Source organism: Microtus pennsylvanicus, chromosome 21 (assembly GCF_037038515.1).
Source record: "Microtus pennsylvanicus isolate mMicPen1 chromosome 21, mMicPen1.hap1, whole genome shotgun sequence".
NCBI classification, from domain to species: Eukaryota; Metazoa; Chordata; class Mammalia; order Rodentia; family Cricetidae; genus Microtus; species Microtus pennsylvanicus.
In genome coordinates, this window is record NC_134599.1 from 2,101,704 (window position 1) to 2,121,459 (window position 19,756).

At 39.8% G+C, this 19,756-nt stretch overlaps 1 protein-coding gene across 2 annotated transcripts in view; it reads left to right on the plus strand.

The window, feature by feature from the left end:
- The window catches only part of Lmbr1 (limb development membrane protein 1), a 119,494-nt gene extending 100,217 nt beyond the window's left edge, over positions 1–19,277 (plus strand). For both annotated transcript variants that reach the window (XM_075954950.1, XM_075954951.1), the window contains 5 exons: positions 655–728; positions 939–1,029; positions 2,289–2,355; positions 14,055–14,216; positions 17,617–19,277. In XM_075954950.1, the coding sequence (XP_075811065.1) occupies positions 655–728; positions 939–1,029; positions 2,289–2,355; positions 14,055–14,216; positions 17,617–17,702 (480 nt within the window). In that variant the 3' untranslated portion in view covers positions 17,703–19,277. The remainder of the gene's footprint in view (positions 1–654; positions 729–938; positions 1,030–2,288; positions 2,356–14,054; positions 14,217–17,616) is intronic.
- The last annotated feature ends 479 nt before the right edge of the window (positions 19,278–19,756 follow it).

Here is a 19,756-nt window from a genome sequence, read left to right on the forward strand (position 1 = left end):
TTAATCTCTATCAGTAAGCTTTGAAAATATTGTTCCTGCTTTAATGGGGGAGTGATGGTTGCTCTCAGTTATCAGTATCTGAACATTATTTATTTTGTTTTGTCTAAGTTCTTGGTAAAGGTAGGTCTTTAAATTGGGGTAATTTTTGTGAGAATTTATGCATTGCTTTTTATTGTGTTAAATTACTTTACATTTTTTTAAAAATGTGCTAGCAGTCACACTTTTATAATGAATTATTGAAAAAATTTGGGAAAGGAAACTGGATATACATTATTTGTAAGTATATCTTAAATTTGGCAGGATTTATGGTATAATTTTTATATGTTACTTCTACCTTGGTTTATGTCTGTATTCTGCTCTAAACTATTGTCTATTTAAAAAATCTCCCTAGAACATTCAAGATGCTTTTCTCAAATAGCAGATTGTTCTATTTTATAATAGTAATCATATTGATATCATTTTGGCAAGAAACTTAAAAGTACGTTTACAGTTATTCAGGTTATTTTTGAACCTGTTAAAATGATTAGCGTGCTGCCAAGTTTGTGCTTAGGTCAGTCATCCTTTGGAAGACTCACGCTATTTTAAGGTTGATGTTCCCAGTTGGAACTGTCTGTGTAATGGTGTCACTGGTTCTGAGGAGTGTTTTCCCTGCAGGGGCCTGGGATAGGAAGCGCCTCTCTCTCCACTTTTGGCTTTGTGGGAGCTGCACTTGAAATCATTCTGATTTTGTATCCTTTCTTCAGCTGAATGTTACGTTTGTTAACAAGTTTCCTGTCTAGTTCCTGGGACAAGGGTAATTTAGTAAGACACTTGTCTAGAAGAAAAAGCAAGTCAGCCCTTCTCAAGCCTCAGGGGCTTGCTGTGTTTTGTTTTTCCCGTGGGCTTCAGACTTGGGGAAATGTGCATTTCCTTGGAGCGTTTTTCCTTCATTCCTCCAGCTATCTCATGGTGTCTTCTGTGGTTGGTTTCTATAGCCTCAGATTTTTTGGAAACTTTACACCCAGGAAGGATGATACAACGATGACAAAGGTAAGGTGGAGTTGTGTGCTGTGGCTTCCCTCTTGCTCCAAGACAAACAAGCTTTAGTTAGTAATCACCCCGAATGGCTTATCCGGGCCGATAGGTATTTGTAAGCGGCGGACACACAAAGGAAGATTTCAGAATGCTGAGTGAGTGGCAAAGGATGTGCTCTGTGTAATTTGGACTGTGTCCATTCACTTGTAAATGCACAGAACTACAGAGCTTGGTAGCTCCTTGTGGAATGCTCCTGAAAGGACTGTTTTTCTTCTTAAAGAAAACATATTGCTAATGAGTAACTTGGACTATGCTAACTGTACTTCAGGACTTTTTTGAAATCTGAAGAACTTAGTTGCTACAAGTAGCTGAGACAAAGTATTTCAATTCTGAATAATTAAAGTGAGAAGGAAGAGCTCTGTTTATTAACAGTGTGGTCTGAGGCTAATTTGACTTTATACAATATGTCATTGGCTCCAGAACAATAAAGGCTCTTATCTTACGTAATAAATGTGTCTTTGTAAAATATTCTCACATGCTGCCTAAGAAGAATGGTTACAAGCTGCTGGCCCATTTCCGTTTTTATTATGTAGTCTGTATTTACAGCCTAGTTAAAGTGTGTTTGTATGTATGTGTATATATGGCAAAGAACCCCCTCTATAATACATATCACATATACATACATATCTGTCTATCCGCCGACCCAGATGTATAAGGTGCAGATTTTTTAAAGTCAATCAGTAGCCAGTGTCTAGTTGAGGAGACTATAAATACTAATTGGTGCTTTCAGTGCTTCCTATTGAAGATGAAAGAGTAAACAGAAGATACATTAAAAAATGAATTACTAGAGTCTAGATATTTTGGTTTCTAGTGTTTTCACATTTAAGACTGAATTGTATAAAAGTCAAACAGGTCAGAGTAGATAAAAGAACTTGTCAGCAATCTGTCTTTAAGATTTAGTCAGAAGTCCAGAGGCATTCTTTTTTATTTCATTGTCAAAGCTTCAAATTAACAACCGCATCAATAATATAAAATGTGTATGATTTAAATATTCTTTGACTTTGTATTTGTACCTATACTATGTGTATTTTGTGGAATTCATAGAAATAACTTTAATTTCTATAAAATTAAAGGAAAGGCTTATTCTGTTTAAATTTTACTCTCATGGTTAGTGTGATTAGGGAGCTAGCAAGTGCTCTGGGTATCTGCCCTGTACTGAGTACGCTCTTTGCCCCTGCTGTTTTACTACTCACTTCCTTCCTTTCTCTCCACAGATCATTGGGAATTGTGTGTCAATCCTAGTCTTGAGCTCTGCTCTGCCTGTGATGTCAAGAACACTGGGTAAATTTGACTGAGAACTGTTCATTAAAAATCATTATCTTTATAGATAGCTTTACTAAATCTTTCTAACTTTTGCTTGGTAAAGTTTTTTAAAATCATCTTTAAAATTGTAATACTTCTTCTTATATTATTTTGTGTTTGATTTGTGTTTAGGGCCGTACCAAAGCAAGTGCTTTTCTTAAACAAAGGCCATTTATTTTTTAAGCACTTAAAGCATTCCTTTCCTAAACAATAGACTCTTTCCCTCACTAATTCACAAGTTGGGCAGAAAGAATCTTCTAGTGAGGAAACTTGTGACTTTTAAAAAAGCTTAATGCCTAGAAAATATAAAAAAATAATTTTTATGAAATGTCTTTCTAGATGTATAGTTTAGTGTGTGCTTTTAAAAATTTGTAAACCTACTTTAAGCTGCTTTGTGTCCATGAAAATAGAGCTGAGCATGATGTGCAGGCCCTGGGAGCACACGCCAATTCCAAGATGCTTTTTTGTCTTGTTTCCACGTGCCTGCCAATCATAGCATTTCCTTACATTATCAGTGTGCAGACAGATTTTTGTCACTGAAAGAGTTGAGTCGTAAGTCATTTGGCTCTTTCTATAAAGCATTGTTCTAGGCTGTGCTTGGTTAAACATTATTTCAGGCAGAAGTTTCTTGTAGGCAGTTCTATATAATTCTCTAGACTTAGGTTTTAACTTTGGAAATTAATGATTGGAAAATGACCAGACAGATTTCATCTATGAACTCTGGCCCTGGCTCTCATAGCAGCTGCAGGCCTGGGAGTTGCTTTAACTCAGACACTGCCTCCATTTTTAATTTGAAGCTCACGCCATCAGTGTTGCAGCTATGTCAGAAAGTGGTTTTCTTCCTAAATTTTCCAAAGTCTTCTATGTTTCAATAAAAAGTAGAATTCAAGTGTAAGTGTTAAAGAGACCTGTTTTCCATGGGCCATTTGTTTAGTGGTTATGTCTCTTTCATGTTTGATTAGTAGGACGCATCTGCTTATGGTGTCTAATCTTGAAAGATGCACATTATTGCCACCATTTGAAGCTAAATGCTACATCTGTTAGGACAGTCAAGCAGATAATGGTAGTGATCAGCCATCTTTCCATTTTAAACCTTTGCAAACCTTACTTATTATAATGTGTTATTTAAAAGTAATTGATAACCATTAATGTATTTCAATTTTGTGGGAGAAAAATCACATGCTTAGTATAGACTTAATACAAAGAAAACAAATTAATGGCGAAATTTACTTTTTGAAGCCTGACAAATTAAATTCCTGAGTAGTTTGCCATAGAGATAAATAAGAAGAAAAAAAAAAAGATGGAACAATTAAAATGCAGCTGAGAAGCTCGTGGACCCAGCTGTCCAAACAGGATTAGCGGAGTGCGCTGCGGTACAGTGAGTCATGTGGCGCCCTGTACGACAGCAGCACGCACTGCAATGCGTGTTATGCCCAGGGGCACTGAATAGATGAAACGAGTAAATACGTTAAACAGATTCACAGAGGCTTTCCGCAGCATTAGAAAAGCGAAGTTCTAGACTAGAGATAAAGCCTTATTTCAGCATTATGGGAAATGCAAACTAGAGAGTTACTTTGTAATTCTTCTGTTAATGCTTTAGGATTGAGTCTTTGATTTTAAGAAGGTGAGATCCAGAGAGCTGTGGCGAGTGTGCCCCCGCTGAAGAGCAGGATTGTGATGCCCCAGCTGAAAAGCTTGAGACCAGAATAGAGGATGCATTAGCCACATTCCTAGCTGTGAAAATGTCCCTCTCTCCTCGCCTCTCACAAGGAGATCTGACCTTGGCATGGTCTCCTTTGCTCCTGTAAGATCAGCCCACAGCATCTGTCATTAGGAGAAATGGGACACAGCAGAACAAAATATAGAACCTAACATACAACCTTTCTCTATTTCAGTGATAGTTTGGTGAAGAGGATAATTTCAACTATGAATTGAAAGTACACTGAATCCAGAGTACCATAGTTAGTTTGGTAATCTGGTTGTTAAAAAGAAGAGGAAAATTTTTTTGTAGCTGATTTCTTTTAGAAATCATTAGCTGCTATTGTTGTTGCATTATGGGTACTGCCATACATCCAGCTCAAGGTTTGAGTGCACGATGTGACATAACGTGCTCATTGAAGCATTACTCTCAGATAGCTTGCTACATTTGAATGAGGGAAATGTATTCATTGAAAAATGTCCACTAAATAACTTAATAAGCTTATCACTTGCTACAAAGAAGGAGTGAGGGTTATTTTGATCAGGCATTTTAAGTCGATGAAATGAATGTAGTTTATTGTATGTAGCAAATGTAAGGTTTTTGCATTCAGCCCTTTAAAACCTGGAAGAGCATTGTTGTGCCGCCTGTGATCTGGCGCATTGTTGTGTTGTGTGCTCAGACTTTGGTTGTGAAGAGTCTCTGTTTTGGCATAGTGGATGCTTTTAAGTAATAGACTGCTGTTTAATACGGTCTGAGTGTGACTAGCGGAGATGGTTGTTAAAGGTCAGTTCAGAAGAGTGAACCAGTCATCCCTAGATGCCCAGCCTTCTCTGTTTTGAAAAACATCTCTCACATAGTTGCCAGTGTGTTCTTTATCATGCTCTGTGGAGACAACAAATGAAGGTTGGTTTTCTTTATTCTTCTTCTGAAGTTTTTCTTCAGGTGCAGACAATGGTCTTTGAAATACATTTGCTAATTACGCTTCAAAATTACTTTTATTTTTTTATCTTAAAAACCTTTTCTGTACTTATAAGTTATACAAGGTTCAAATGCTGACTTACAGAAAGTATTTATGATACTGAAACAAAAATACCCTTTAGATCAGCTTATACATATTTTAGGTGTCTTCTCATCTGAGTCTAATAATCTGTCATCTAGCAGGAGATAAAGTGGATTATTCTCTTTTGTTGCATCTTGATTTGGGGACTTTGTTAGAACTCTCTGTTTCTTGAAGAGTCATTTATTTGCGTAAACTGTTGCTTTTCATTGTGGGCTTTGCCTGTTTCCTGTTTCTCAATGTAAGATGGAAGTAAATGATGCTTTTACAGATATCCATCCCTGGCAGATGTGAAACATATGTTTAATTTATATATTCCAATTATAGAATCTATGTAAAAGTAGTTTGAAGATCCATACTGAAAATTTCTCAGGAAAATTTGTATATAATGTCATTATATCTAGTTGAATAAAAGATAATAACAAATAAGCAGTTTTAATTAACTTATGATTCTTTTGTTGACTTTGTTGTTCCTTCTGAAGAGTCTTGATTCTGTGCTACCCAGTGGGCATTAAGAAGGGAAGGTTTTGAACTCATTTCTTCTGTCAGCATTTAGACATCTGAAAATGAATTTCAAACTAAAACACTTAATAAGGTCTGTATGTGCAGGCTGCTGCTGACTCCTGGGTTGTCCCATGCTGTGCCATTTGACATTTGTGATCTCACACCCGTATCCCTTCTTCATTATTACCCCCTGCTTTCCCATTTGTCACCTCCTCCTTTGTCAACTCCTTGCCGTCTCCTTCATTGCTCCCTAACTACCGTTCATCGTTTGTTCAGAATCTACACCTCTGACCACCGTTTGCCCCATGGTAACTCTGGGATGCCCTGGGGTCCCACTCAATGCTGCACAGGTCATTGCAAAAGCAGAGCTCATTAGTCTTTGGGACACTTACATCCAAGAGGCCAGAGCACGTGAAAGTTAGGGCAGTGTTTCTGTCATCTTGTATCCAATTCTTTCCTATCCACCTTGATTCCCTCCTGAACTCCTGAGAGGAATCCACACGGGAGCAATGGGTTCTGGGCCTTCTTGTTATTTATGATTTTGTGGAGAGTGGGGTAAGATTTGAAGCCAGACCAAAAGAGAGAAAGTGTCTCTGGGAGACTGCTGGACCTCCTCTAAAGAGTTCCTTCAGGAAAGGGCTAGATGTTTTCATCTTTGAAAATTGGTTCTTTCTTAGACTCTCCTTTTTATTCTCTGTCATTGGATTTTAGTTTATATTTGAGTTCACATACTGAAGTTTACCTGAATACTTCATTAAATTGCCTTCAGTTAAAACAAAGTGAGTTTATAGCAAGTAAGTAGTCAGCCCTAGCAATCTGACAAGCACTACATACACTGGCAGGAAGGGTTCGACTGTTGTCTGTTAGTTGAGGTATTTATTCTAGTTGTCACCTGCCGTGTTCAGGATGCCCCTTTCTTTCCCTGCTTTGCTGGAATTCTTACCAAGATAGATGGTGAATTTTGTTAAATGCCTTTTATTCATCTATTGAGACAACTATACACTTTTTAAGTCTCAAAATATGTTGAATTATATTAATTCTCAAATATTAATTAGCCTGCGGTTTCTTGGGTGAGCTCCATGTGTCATGATGTATTATCTTTTTTGGATTGAATATGATGAAAATTGGCTGAGGACTTTTTCTTCAGTGTTTTTGATAACATTGTTCTGTGGTTCTCCCCTGCTTTTTTTTTTTTTTGAAGCTTCTTTCTGCTTTTGATGTGTATGTGATGATTTCCTCACTACATGTGTTCAGAAGCACTTGAATTTCCATGGGTGGTTGTCATAGACTTGTTTCTCCTCTTTCAGTGTTCTATTGCTCACTGATGATGCCATCTGGTTTGAAATTTACTTTTTGTAAAAGGTTTAGCAACAGTTCAGTTTCTTTTATGGAAAGAGCCCTACTCAGCTTGAACAAGTTTTGTTAATATCAGCAACAGTGTCAGATCTGTGGGCAGCTCCCTCAGCCAGCAGTAGAAGTGGAGACTCAACATTGACACAGATCTTTTGTGTTTTCTTTCTCTTTTCCTGAACAGTGTGCATACATATGTATTGATTTATTGATCCTCTGAGAGAAGCAGCTTTGATTTCATTTTATTTTTCTGTTTGTACTTTCTAGTTCACTGATTTGGTCCTTTCGAGTATATTTTCTGACTTTCTTGCAATTGGAGCTGAGTTCACTGAGTTTTGAGGTCTTTTTCTGATCTAAGTATTGCTGGCTGCAACCCCTTTCCCATTGCAGTCATGCCCCCCTCTTCATTTTCCCCCCTGGCTGCATCCCCTGCGTTAGCTGCTACCTCCCTGTGCTGCCCCCCTGTTGTGCCCCCTCCTGTATTAACCCTTTACTTCCACCCTTGGCTCCCTGCTGCCCCCCTGTTGTGCCCCCTCCTGTATTACCCCTTTACTTCCACCCTTGGCTCCCTGTGCTGCCCCCCTGTTGTGCCCCCTCCTGTATTAACCCTTTACTTCCACCCTTGGCTCCCTGTGCTGCCCCCCTGTTGTGCCCCCTCCTGTATTACCCCTTTACTTCCACCCTTGGCTCCCTGTGCTGCCTCTCCACTGCATCTCCCCCAAACCTTCATACAGAGCATTTTAATTTTGTTAAGAATACTTTTTTATTTCTTCTTTGACTCATGGGATATTTTGAAGTATGATATTTTATTCCCAAACATTTGGGGATGTTTAAGAGATTTGATTTTTAGTATTTTTTAGTTTCTTTGCTGATGTCAATGTGAAGGAATGCACTTTGCATGTATAGCATCATTTCAGCTTGTTGAGTAGGCAAGACACAGTAGGAAGGAAAGGACATTCGCATCTTCTTGGTGCTACGTTTTTCAGTGTTGGGTCCACTGGCTGGCAGGTGCCCTCACGTCCTCTGGATCCTTGGGTCCACTTGTTTCGACTGCGTTGAGAGCAGGACTGTGGAAACACTGGTTGGATTGTGGGCCTCTCTTGTGTCTGTCTGTCTGCTTGCTTCACATACTTTAAAGCTTGGGTCAGATGCATAAATGTGGGGTCCCTGGTGAACGGACACTTTGTAATTATGATAGTGGTGCGCATTACTTGTAACTCTTTTCTGAAGTCTCCTTTTAGTCGTGTTAAAAATAGCTGTTTCTCTTTTCTTATGACACTTTTCCATTCTTGTACTTTAAACCTTTGCCTTCATGTTAAATAGCTGTGTGAGCCTGTCTTGATTTGGATAGCTAGAGTATTGATATCAAACTTGATTCCTGGTGTGACCTCATCTGTTGCCTATTTCTAGCCATCTCGTCTCTCCCTTGATGCCCTTTCTTCCTCAGCTGTATACTCAGAGGTAAACTTCTTTGTTGGTCTGTTGACATAGCTCTGAGAAGTTGCTTGACTGGTTACTTGAAGGCTTACACACTGTTACAGTTGTGTGAATAGAGCAGTGATGTCCATAGTGTATCAGTAGTGAGCTGCCTAGATTCCTTTGAGAGCATATGTAGAAAAAACACTATTGGATCATATGGAAGTTCAATTTCTAACTTTTTGAAAAACCTCCGTGTTGGTTTTCATAGTGGCTAGAATAATTTATATTCTAACTAGCAGTGAATAGGTTTCCTTTCTCTGCACCTTTATCAGCATTTGTTGCTTTTGGTTTTTGTTTTATTTGTTTGAAAAAAGCAGTTCTGTCTGAGGTAAGATGAAATCTTGGTAGCATTTCGATAGTAAAGAGGTTAGTTTTTTTTTGTGTGTGTGTTTATTTGTCATTTTAAAATTTTCTTTTGAGAACAGTTCGGTTGTTCATTTATTGAATTATTTGCTCTTCTGGTGTTTATTTTTTTGAGTTTTAAAAATATATTCTATATATTAATCTGTTAAACAAATAGATGTCAAAGATTTTTCTCCCTTTCTGTAGGCCTTTTTCATTCTGTTTCTTTTATTATGCAGATTTCTAGTCTGATGCAGTCCCATTTGTCTCCTTTGCTTTTGTTTCCTGAGCTGATGTGGTCCTGCCCAGAAAACCTGTGCCTGTATCTTATTTCTTACCTTTATAGTCTAGTAGCTTCAAAGTTGTTGCTTACACTGCAGTTTTTAGTCTCTTCTGAGTTGATTTTATGCAGGAGAGGCAGGATGTAGTTTTGGTTCTTACTGAAGCCTCTCAGCCTCCCTGGTACCACTTGTTAAAGAGGCTGTTTCTCTCTAGTGCTTTTGGTTCCTTTGCCAAGAACCAGGTGGCAGTGGATTATACTTCTGTGTCTTTTATTCTACCTCATTTGTGTATATGTTTTGTGCCAGTACCATGCTGTTTTTGTTACTATAATTCTGTGGTATAATTTCTGTAACATTTCTTGCAGTGCAAGTCTGCTGGTAATAATAAATCCCGTGCTGTTTGGATGTGCAAGATGTCTTTATTTTGCCTTATTTTTGAACATGAGATTTTAGATTATATTTAATTGAGGGTGACTAGCTTACAGTTTCAGAGGTTCAATCCATTATGACCATAAAGGGGAGCATGGCAGTGTACAGGCAGATGTGGTGCTCATCTGAGTAGGTTAGTCAGGCTGGCTGGCCAGCAACACCCAGGGGTTGACTTTATACTTTCATTGTTTTGGAATTAAACTCAGGTCTTCTTTTTTACATATCTAGAATGTCACAGGCCAAGTGTCTCTGCAACTCCACTCCAGGGACTCTGGAGAGCAAGTGCATCATCAGCCACTGGGTATCAGTGTAGTTCATTGACATTGTTAGTTTCCTTGTTCTATTTTGTGTTCTTTTGCTGTCTTTGAGTATGCCAGTCTCTGTAGTATCTAGCCAGCTCTTAATCCTGTCAAGTATGCTTTTCCAGTTTATATTGTGATTTTCCTTTATAGGTCAGATTTAGACTTCTTAAAAATTGTAGTAGGCTCAATCCTTCCTCTAGCTTCTGAACTGGAGGCTAGGTTGTGGCTGCTGTAATAGTCATACTTGGGCTTTCTGATCAGTTCTGCTCTGCTGAACTTCACTCCAACAGCTCTCTGCTCACTAAGCCATCCTCATGCTGACTTCTGAGTCCTTCCTCCTTACGGAGGGTAATGGCCTTATTTGCCCTTGGAAGAAGTATTGATGACCAGGGTCTCGAAACCATTATTTGGATATTACATCCACTTTTTAAGTTTATTCAGGTAGGTGAGAAAATATCGTCTCCTCTATTACCTTTTGGCTAGTACCTGAAGCCTATAGTTATATTTCTTATGGATATAATTTAACAAAAACATACTTTCACAGTAAGACTGACCAATCTGATTTCCTTAGTATCTGGTATATGCAACCTCCCCAACATAACAACAAACAAGCAATGTTTATTAAAAGTGGAGGCTGGCCAGATAGCCCAATGGGTAGAGGCACTTGCTGCGAAATATGACAACCTGAGTTCAGTCCCTGGAACACACACATGGTGGAAGGAGAGATCCAACTTTCACAAGCTCTCCTCTGACTCCCATACACTTGCTGTGGCACATACATGTACATGCTCACAATCTTACATACACATAAGATAAATACATGTTTAAAGATTTTAATTACATAAAAATTTAAAGATGTTAGAAGTTAGTCTTTGATTTTTAATTTTCATCTTTCATTCTACCCACAGAGCAAAAGCTTAATTTTATAGTGACTTTTTCCCCCCTAATAAACAGGACAATTGATTCAGTGTGCCTGCTTATACCAATCCTGAAAGCATGGATGTTTAGAATGATTGCGGATTTTATTGCATTACTGTCTCTAAGTCATGCTTATTTTATAGACTATCTTAGCTAAATTTTTTTCATAAATCTAATTAGGGGAAGTATATGGAAACATAGTGAGGATGGTGTTGAAACTAATCATATGAGTTTAAAGATTAATTTTTAATGCAAATTAGCTAATAAATTTAATAAGAACACATGTTATTTTGGCACCTTTGCATTAAAATCATGGATATTTAGGTCAGATGCTTGTGTACTAGGCCAGCTTGTATAATTTACTGATAACATCACTTTCAGGCCCTTTGTGTCCCATACTTTACAAATGCTCTGAATGGCCTCTTGCAGTTTCGCCAACATGAACATGCTTGCTCAGAGTAGAAGTTGACTCAGGTGGGCGAGAGAACATGCGTTATATTGACTTACGATGTGGGTGGGGCAACATGCTCCTTCTTAAAGTCATTGTATTTTGTGCACCAGTTCTTTTAAAACTGTGAATAGAAAAAAGGTTGTTTTGGAAGGAATTACTCATGAAACATTCTTGGTTGAGTCCTTGTCGGGGAGGCAATGCATTGCTTGTCATAAAGTGTTGTAGTACCCAGGTCACATGACCTTGTGCCTCATTGCTGTCTAATGAAACTTCTTTGTGTACGTGCCTGAGTGCATGTGTGTGTGTGTGTTTGTGTGTGTGTGTGTATGTGTGTGTAGCACGATTAATAAAATCTCATAGACAGTTATTGGGGTTCAACCTGAAGGTCAGAAAAGCAAAACAACCAGCCACTGGCTCTTAACCTCTACTGCAGTCCAAAATGGCGATCCTGCCTCCCGGAATCCTCATTCTGAATATTTTGGTTGAACAGTTTTTTTTTTTTCTAAAGTGCATCTGGACCAATAGTGTCTTCAGACCCAACACTGTGAACTGGCATTTTTGTTCCTCTTGGGTGTCTGTGTATGTCTGCTGAAATACCCTGAGCTCGAGATTGTTCTTCACTTAGATATCCTGTTAGGGCTGGACCCTAACTTTCTATTTTCTAAGTGGGGTTCATTTCTAGGGTCTGTGTCCACTCTTCTCACTGTCCTAGCACTTCTGTGCTTGATGTGACTGATTTGACCTCCCAGCTCTGCTCCACGGACGGCGCAAAGCTATCCACAGCCTTGTTGACAGCAGGGGTCCAAAGTGCTGTCTGCACACCCACACAGGTTCACTAACAAGAAAATATTAGACCTTGTATTTGTATCAAGTGATTTGTCTGTATGGAGTGTCAGTGGTACATATAAGAATGGATAATCAAATGCACACATTAAACACAAGATACATGTGTTAAATCTACACTAGTCCTCCCTTTTTGCACTTACCCATAGTAGTAGACATCTTCTAGGGCCTACTCAGCTTGTCCTTTGGGAACCATCTAGGTGCAGAAGTTTGAGTGTGCTTTTCTTACAGGGTAACTATGGCTTTTACCAGACACTTAAGGAGATCTTTACTCTTGGGATCAATTCAGTTGCCAGTCCTGGGTTCGCTGAAGCCTTAAGGCTTGTGTTGGTAGCACCATAACTGTTTACATAACTCAGCTTGAAAAGTAAGGTATCTTATTAGGCATCCATTCCTTTAAACAAAGTCCTTTCTTTTAGGCTTTGCACTGAGAGACTGAAGCCAAAGTTGTCATCATCTTAAAGCAATACAGGACAGGCACTGAAGGCTTTTCTGGTATCTGGTTTTTAAATTTCTTTTTGTAAGGTATTATCTAATGTCTTCATTAATCTTCATCTATTTTTAAAACACTTCGGCAATGTCTTTCAAACTTGCACACATTGGTTCCAGGTGGGAGTGACTTCGGAGCTATTTTTGAAATGCCCTGTTCTTACTGTACTGTTTGCATAGGGAGATTTTTCTGCTGCCCATGAGCTTCTCTATGAGGCTTGCAGTTGATGGAAGTTTGTTGGATCAGGGCAGAAAGCCAAATTCAAAAGCCAGTTGATGATGTGAGATTGAGTCAAAGGTATTTTTGAAATCACCCATAAAATCCTTAAATGGCCTGTAGCATATGCAGTACATAACTGTGTTTGTGTAGTCCTAGAGGAAGTAGCTATTTCTTCTTGTAACTCTTGTTGTAGGTCCATATAGCCCTATGTAGTCCCTCAGTGTCTTCCTCAAGCCTGCCGTGGCCTTTCTTACTCCATTTATCCACCTGACTGGTAGGATTTATTTACCAGAAAATCCTGCCACTCATGCCCTCTTTATGATAGGTTTTGGACCTGAGTCACATACTGATTAAAATATTCTTTCAGTTAAAAAGATTTTAAATGTGTCTTTGATTGAATTAAGTAAGTTAAATCCATGTGTGATACAATCTTCACACATTCCTGACATTCCTCTCTTACTTTTGTAAATGGTAGCATGAAATTCTGCCAATGGTGTATTGTAAGGAAATGGTCCTATTTATTCACTTATGTGATGAGCACTAAGAATGTGTAAGGTGCAGCAGAAAAAAAATGACATCTTGAAATGTGTGGGCAAATGGATGGATCTAGAAAATATCACATTGAGAGAGGTAACCCAGACCCAGAGAGACAATTATCACATGTACTCACTCATAGGTGGTTTTCAAATATAAAGCAAAGAAAACCAGCCCACAAATCACAATCCCAGAGAACCTGGGTAACAGAGAGGCCCCTAAGAGAGCCATTCATGGATCTAATCTACATGGGAAGTAGAAAAAGACAAGATCTCCTGAGTAAATTGGGAGCATGGGGACCTTGGGAGGGGGTTGAAGGGGAGGGGAGAGGCAGGAAGGGGAGCAGAGAAAAATTTATAGCTGAATAAAATCAGTAAAAAATAGGAATGTGTAAGGTGTTGCCACTGGAATTTGGGTTGCAGGAGTGTAATAGATGTCATTCCTATGGAAGTAGTGGGGGAGAACAGGCTCTAGTGGATGGCACCTGAGCGTTCTCTTTACTTCAGGTGTGGACTCTAAATACGTGATAGACACTCATGCCACTCTTCCGTGTATCACATGCAATGACAGGTACAGACATGAAGGTTGGGGCTGGCTTGGGTTGACCTGCTAGGAAACAGTCACATGATTCATGCCAAAGCCTTCCCAGGGCACTGAGAAAGCATCCTACAAATATCTGAGAAGGTTTGTGGAATCTGACCTGTTTTCAACTGTATTTTGTTAGGGATATGAATGCACCTCACTTTATTAAGGACTTTTATTTATTTATTCTTTCAACAGGAATCACTAGATTTGATCTACTTGGAGACTTTGGAAGATTTAATTGGCTGGGAAATTTCTATATTGTATTATCCTACAATTTACTCTTTGCCATTGTGACAACATTGTGTTTGGTCAGAAAATTCACGTCAGCTGTACGAGAAGAACTTTTCAAGGCCCTAGGTAATCTTGAGGTTTATGGACGTTTCTTTCTGCTAATCATGACTTTGACATTTGAGTTTCTATTTAGTTTCTAAGTGTTCATGGCTGTCATTTGCATTCTTGACTCACGTGTTGGTTGTGATTGGATTGGAATCATGTACCGTACTGTAGGCCCCCATCTGTAAGGTGTCTGGGTAGGAATTGTGGTGGTTCTTATGGGGCCTTAGTACAGTGCCTACGACACCCTAAGAACTTGGGACTGGCAGTCAGCCCCTTTGTTCTTATCATGATAAAGGTGAGAACGACTTAGTGTTCAAGGTTTGCTTTCTGCTGTTGATGCCTTTTACTATTGTTTGCTTCAAGCTTTTTTTTTTTTTTGAGGGGAGGCTTGAATTTTCTAAGTGTATAAACAACCTATAATTCTATTCAATAAGCCAAATAACTCTGGAAAACAATGTTAGCATTCTTGGTACTGACAGGACAGGAGGTTTGCTGTCATGTACGCTGTCATGTGTAGTGTGGTGGCATCAAAGTCTGCTTTAAGTGATGTATGTTTGCTGTGTTTACTCCTACACTCATGCTGAACTTAGTCCAGAGTTTGTGCTTCAGGATGAGAAGCACTCTGGAAGCTTCCCAGGCTTGTAGCATCTACCTCCATAGCAGAAAAGAAAGGTGGTGGTTTCCTGTAGGAAATATAGGAAACCCTGGCATTAACTCATTTGCCTGATACCACTTGAATGCTTATGCTTCAAATAGGCTGTGTTTTTTGATATTTTAAGAGGTAGCATATTTATAGATTCATTAAGGTCCAATTTCAGAAAGCTAAACTACAGGAGCAGCAATAAATCTTTTCAAAGTGCCAACTTTTATGACCTTGATGGAAAGGATGACCTTTAAAGAAAAATCTACCAGGTTACTGCTCCACGTGTGCTTTATTTGTGCACTGTGAGGGGACAACTGATTGAAATATTACCCTCAAATGAAACATCTCATCTCAGATGAAACGCCAGATAATTTATGAATTTTAGTGCCTGTATTTCACAGTACTGGGCACATTAAAAGTAGCCAGATGCCTAGGAACCAAGAAACGCTCAGTCTTATGTCTAGTTGAAACTTCTTTTCTAGCTAGGACCTCAGATGGCTGCAGTGCTTCAGTGTTGGCATCTCTCTGTGGAGCTCCTGCCAGAGGCCAGAGGCCCTCTGTGTCATCTTAGCAATCTGACCATAAGACACAATGGAGTTTTCAAGAGTTGAGTAAAACCCCCAATTGCCGTGCTTGTTTTATTTTTCAAATGTTTTCTGTTATCCTTTTGTATATTCTTTAGGGGCCATTCTTTGTATAGAAAAGATCCTCTTTAAATATAGGCTCAAATGGCCAAAGATGTTAAATCTGACTTCATTAGCTCATTCCTAATAGGTATTTTCAGAGAACATCTGCACACTAGTCATCGTGGTGGTGGTGACCAAGGGACTATTTCTAGGGAGGTCTACAGATGAAAAGATTGCAGTTATATCAGAATGCATGTCCTGTGTCACACCTGGATTTAAGAAGTGAAACCTAGCCCAGAGGTGCAAACCTTTAATCCCAGCATCTAGGAGGCAGACACAGGTGAATATCTATGAGTTTGAAGGTAGCCTGGTCTACATAGTGAGTTTCTTGACAGCCAGGACTACACAGAGAAACCCTGTTTCAAAAAAAACCAAAAGATAAAAAATAAAAAGGAAGTGAACAAGTCTTCTTTCTTAAAAGAGTAGTTTCAAGGCCAGGAATGTGGCTCAGTGGTAGAATGCTTGCCTACCATGTGTAAGGTCCTGGGTTTGGTCTTTAGCATTGCACATATTCCCCATCCAGAGACAGTATGGGTCCAGGGCAGTGTGGCAAGTATGCCCTTTGTGCCCCATCCCTCCCCTTACTTTTTTCCTGGCAAGTTTTCTTCAGTGCATGTCTTGTTTTGTAGGAGCCCGCTTCCTCATTTCCCAGCTGGCCAGACTCCCAAAATAATCACACAGAAACTATATTAATTAAATCACGGTTTGACCAACCTCTTAAGCTTATTGCTAGCTAGCTCTTACATCTAGCATCAACCCATTTCCATTATTTTATATTTTGCCATGAGTCTTGTTGCCTACCGGCAAGGCTCCAGCTAACAGCTCATGTCTTTCTCCTCTGGCGGATACATGGCATCTCACTGACTCCGCCTTCTTTCTTCTTCTCTCAGTTTAGTTTTCCCGCCTTTCTATTTCTGCTAGGTCACTGGCCGGAACAGATTTATTCATTAATGAATAAAAGCAACATATAAACAGAAAGACTTCCCACACCAGTCTTGTCTTAATTTTCAGAGATTCTCTGATCACTTAGTGGTTTAGCCATTTCTGGGATTAAACTATTTATTTTACAATGATTTTTTTTGTCTAATTCAGTTATAGGCTCAAGCTCAAATTTTCTTTCATTAAGTTATGTAAGTAATAAAGACTTTAAATTTGGGAGGAAGACTTTATTGGCTTAGGAGTTATATAAAGCTTTCTAATGAGAAAATTACTATCTGGAAATTTAGAATGAATACCCATCCTACCCCCTAACTTGGTTTGGGGGCATTCAAAAATCTGAGCAGTATGGGCGCTCTTCCATGGTCTTTCCCGAGGATGCACTACTTGTAGACGCTTACATGTCATGGGTTTCACTTTGAGTATTCTTGCCACACGTTTTGTGTTTTAAAACAAAAAAGTCATGTATCTATATCAGCTTAGCTTCCTAGGCAGTGTGTTTTGGGATGAGAACAAGCTAGCTTACTGGGAAGAGGCTTTTGTGGGGAGGAGGAGGAAGAGACAGTGAAGAGATGAAGGGTGCTTTGACACCTTTGACCCTATGGGGTATTATGCTTTGGAGGCCCCATCACATCAGAGCCACACTGAGGATCTGGGGAGATGGCTCAGTCTGTAACCTACTTGTTACACAAGCATGAGGGCCTCAGTTTGATCCCCAGAACCCATGTGAAAAAGCTAGACAAAATCCCAACACTGGGAATGTGGCTCCCTGGGCTGGGTAGATAGCCAATCTCATCTACTTGGTGAGTTCCAGGTTTAATGGGAGACCCTGTTTCTTAAAACAAAGTGGGTGGCACTTCACATGACATCCAAAATTGTTCTCTGGCTTCTACCTGTAGACACACACAAATGAACACACACACTCAAAAAAAAATAAAAAATAGTAGGACCCCACCATATTGAGAAGAGCCATGCCCACTTGTCACCCAGTCATTGGAGGGGGCAGTCCTAGAAAAGAGGCGTGACTTCCATAGAGCTGCCTCCAGGGAGGAGAAGGCTCTCATTACCAGAACGCTGTAGATAACCTATACAAGAAAGCTGTGCCGCTCAGCAGGTCTTTTCTGCTCTTTCTCACCCGTGTCCTATTTTCCTGCAGGACTTCACAAGCTTCACTTGTCAGATACCTCAAGAGATTCAGAAACTGCAAAGCCTTCTGCAAACGGTCATCAGAAAGCACTGTGAGACCCGACTGCCTCAGCAGCTTTCTGCAGCAAGTCCCCCGAGGACTCCTGACATCCCACAGACACTCATCAGCTTGTGGTGAGGTCTGGGCTGCCTGTCAGTGCCACCTTCTCACCAGCACGAGAACTTGGCATTGCTGATCAGTTTCTCCTTTGACTTTTCTGACTGACCTTAGAGCTTTTGGTTAAACCCTGAGTCTTAGAGACTGGGGAAGGGTTGTATGTCTACAGCAGGGAGCCATCTGGATGAGCGGTGAAGATGTGCAAAGAAGCCGACTTGGACTTTCTTACGCTTTGCTTTATGCCATGAGACGTTTGCATCTGCAGGCAGAAGCCTACCTGGAAGTTGCCTAGTACCCCAAAACATTTTCAGAAAGTCCTGAAAACTTATGTACTAGTAGCAAACTACATTTTTTATTTCCTTAAAAAACCAAAAGCAGAGTTTCTGATTCATGTTACAGAATCTTCATTAGACTTTGGGCCAGTGGGAAAATACTAGGTTCCTTCCAAACTTGAGCCTGTCTTTTTGTGGTAAGCAGCAGTAAGAAGCATATGTGATTGTAGATTTGGACATTTGTGTGTATACACCTGATAATACTTCACAGCACAGTGCCAGTGTTGTACACACTTGTAACTTAGACTTTGCCTTATAGGCCATATGTATATTCACTTTTTAAAACCTTTTTAAAGACTACTTCGCTCCTGTGAAACCCATAGAGAGAAATTGCTTCCTTTTTGTGTCTCAGGCTTTGGGGACCTTCATATACCACCACCTTAAGTCTTCACCTCAGGAAAGTTACCAGGGTGATACCCAGAACTTAAAGGTCATAGAAGGGCAGACACAGTGGAATATGAGCTCATAATTATTCAGTTTAGTTGTACGTGATTGTTGGGATGGTTTCTTAACTCTTGAGTTCCTGACTAAAAACATGAGTGCATGCTGTGGCTGTCCCCAGGTAGCACACAGGTCACAGAAATATAATGGTGCTTACATGCACGGTGCGGATGACAAAACAGGATTTGTATTCAGAAAAAAGTAAAACACTTCTTTTTCCCTCAAATTGTTGAATTTAGTTTCTTTTGGAGAAATTTACGAAAAACAGGATGTATCTGACATAATTTTTTATTAAATAGGAAAACCAGAAAATTGAGCTGTACTTTTACAAGCCATTGAGCACACTCCTTGCATTCCATCGTTACCATTCTCCGATTCCTTAGCCTGAAGGAGAAGGAGCATTGGTGCTGTGGCTCCGAATGGCTCAGGGCATGCCTGCAGCGAGTGCTGGTAGATTCCTGAGTGGGAGGCCTTGCACTAGCACAATGCAAGTCAGCTGCCTTCACATCTCCGTGATCATTATGTTAGTTAATGCCAGGCTCTGCTTCTTATTGAAACCTGAAATCCATCCTCTGGGAAGACCAAGTGAAGGAGAGATCAGAGAACAGTTGTCCACTGCAGTCACTTTCAGTGCACACCATTTGCCGATCCATCCAAACACAGAGCTCCTGGCTAATCTGTAAGGTAAGGTGTCTGGAAATTTTATAAAATATTAAACTTTTCAGTATGTCTCAACTTTAATTTTCTTAACGTTCCCCTGTGTGTATGTCTCCCTGTGTGTATCCGTGCGTCTGTATCTGAGGACAGCTTTCAGGAGACGTTTCTTTCCTTTCACCTTGTGTACATGATTGCATCCAGGTACCCGATGAGCCATCTCACTGGCCAGTCTCAACTTCTTGTTCATTTGGACATTCTTAATCTGAAGATGAGCTGGGCTTGAATGACCACACTTAGTCAGATATACAATGAATTTTAAATACTGACTGGAAACATTTGCTGATGAGATGAAAAATGGGCTTCAAGGGTTGCCTCGTCTTGAATCTCAGGCCCTCCGTGGTTGATCTGCTGTGTGGTCACCACTCTTTGAAGGTCAGTGGTCACTCATTCATCTAGTGTGAAGGACCCAGTCCAGGTGCAGTCCCTGCATTGGGCATGTGCTGGAGGCTGACGGGTATAGAACTTCAGACATGGGCAGCCGCACGCAGAGGCTTCCCGTTCTG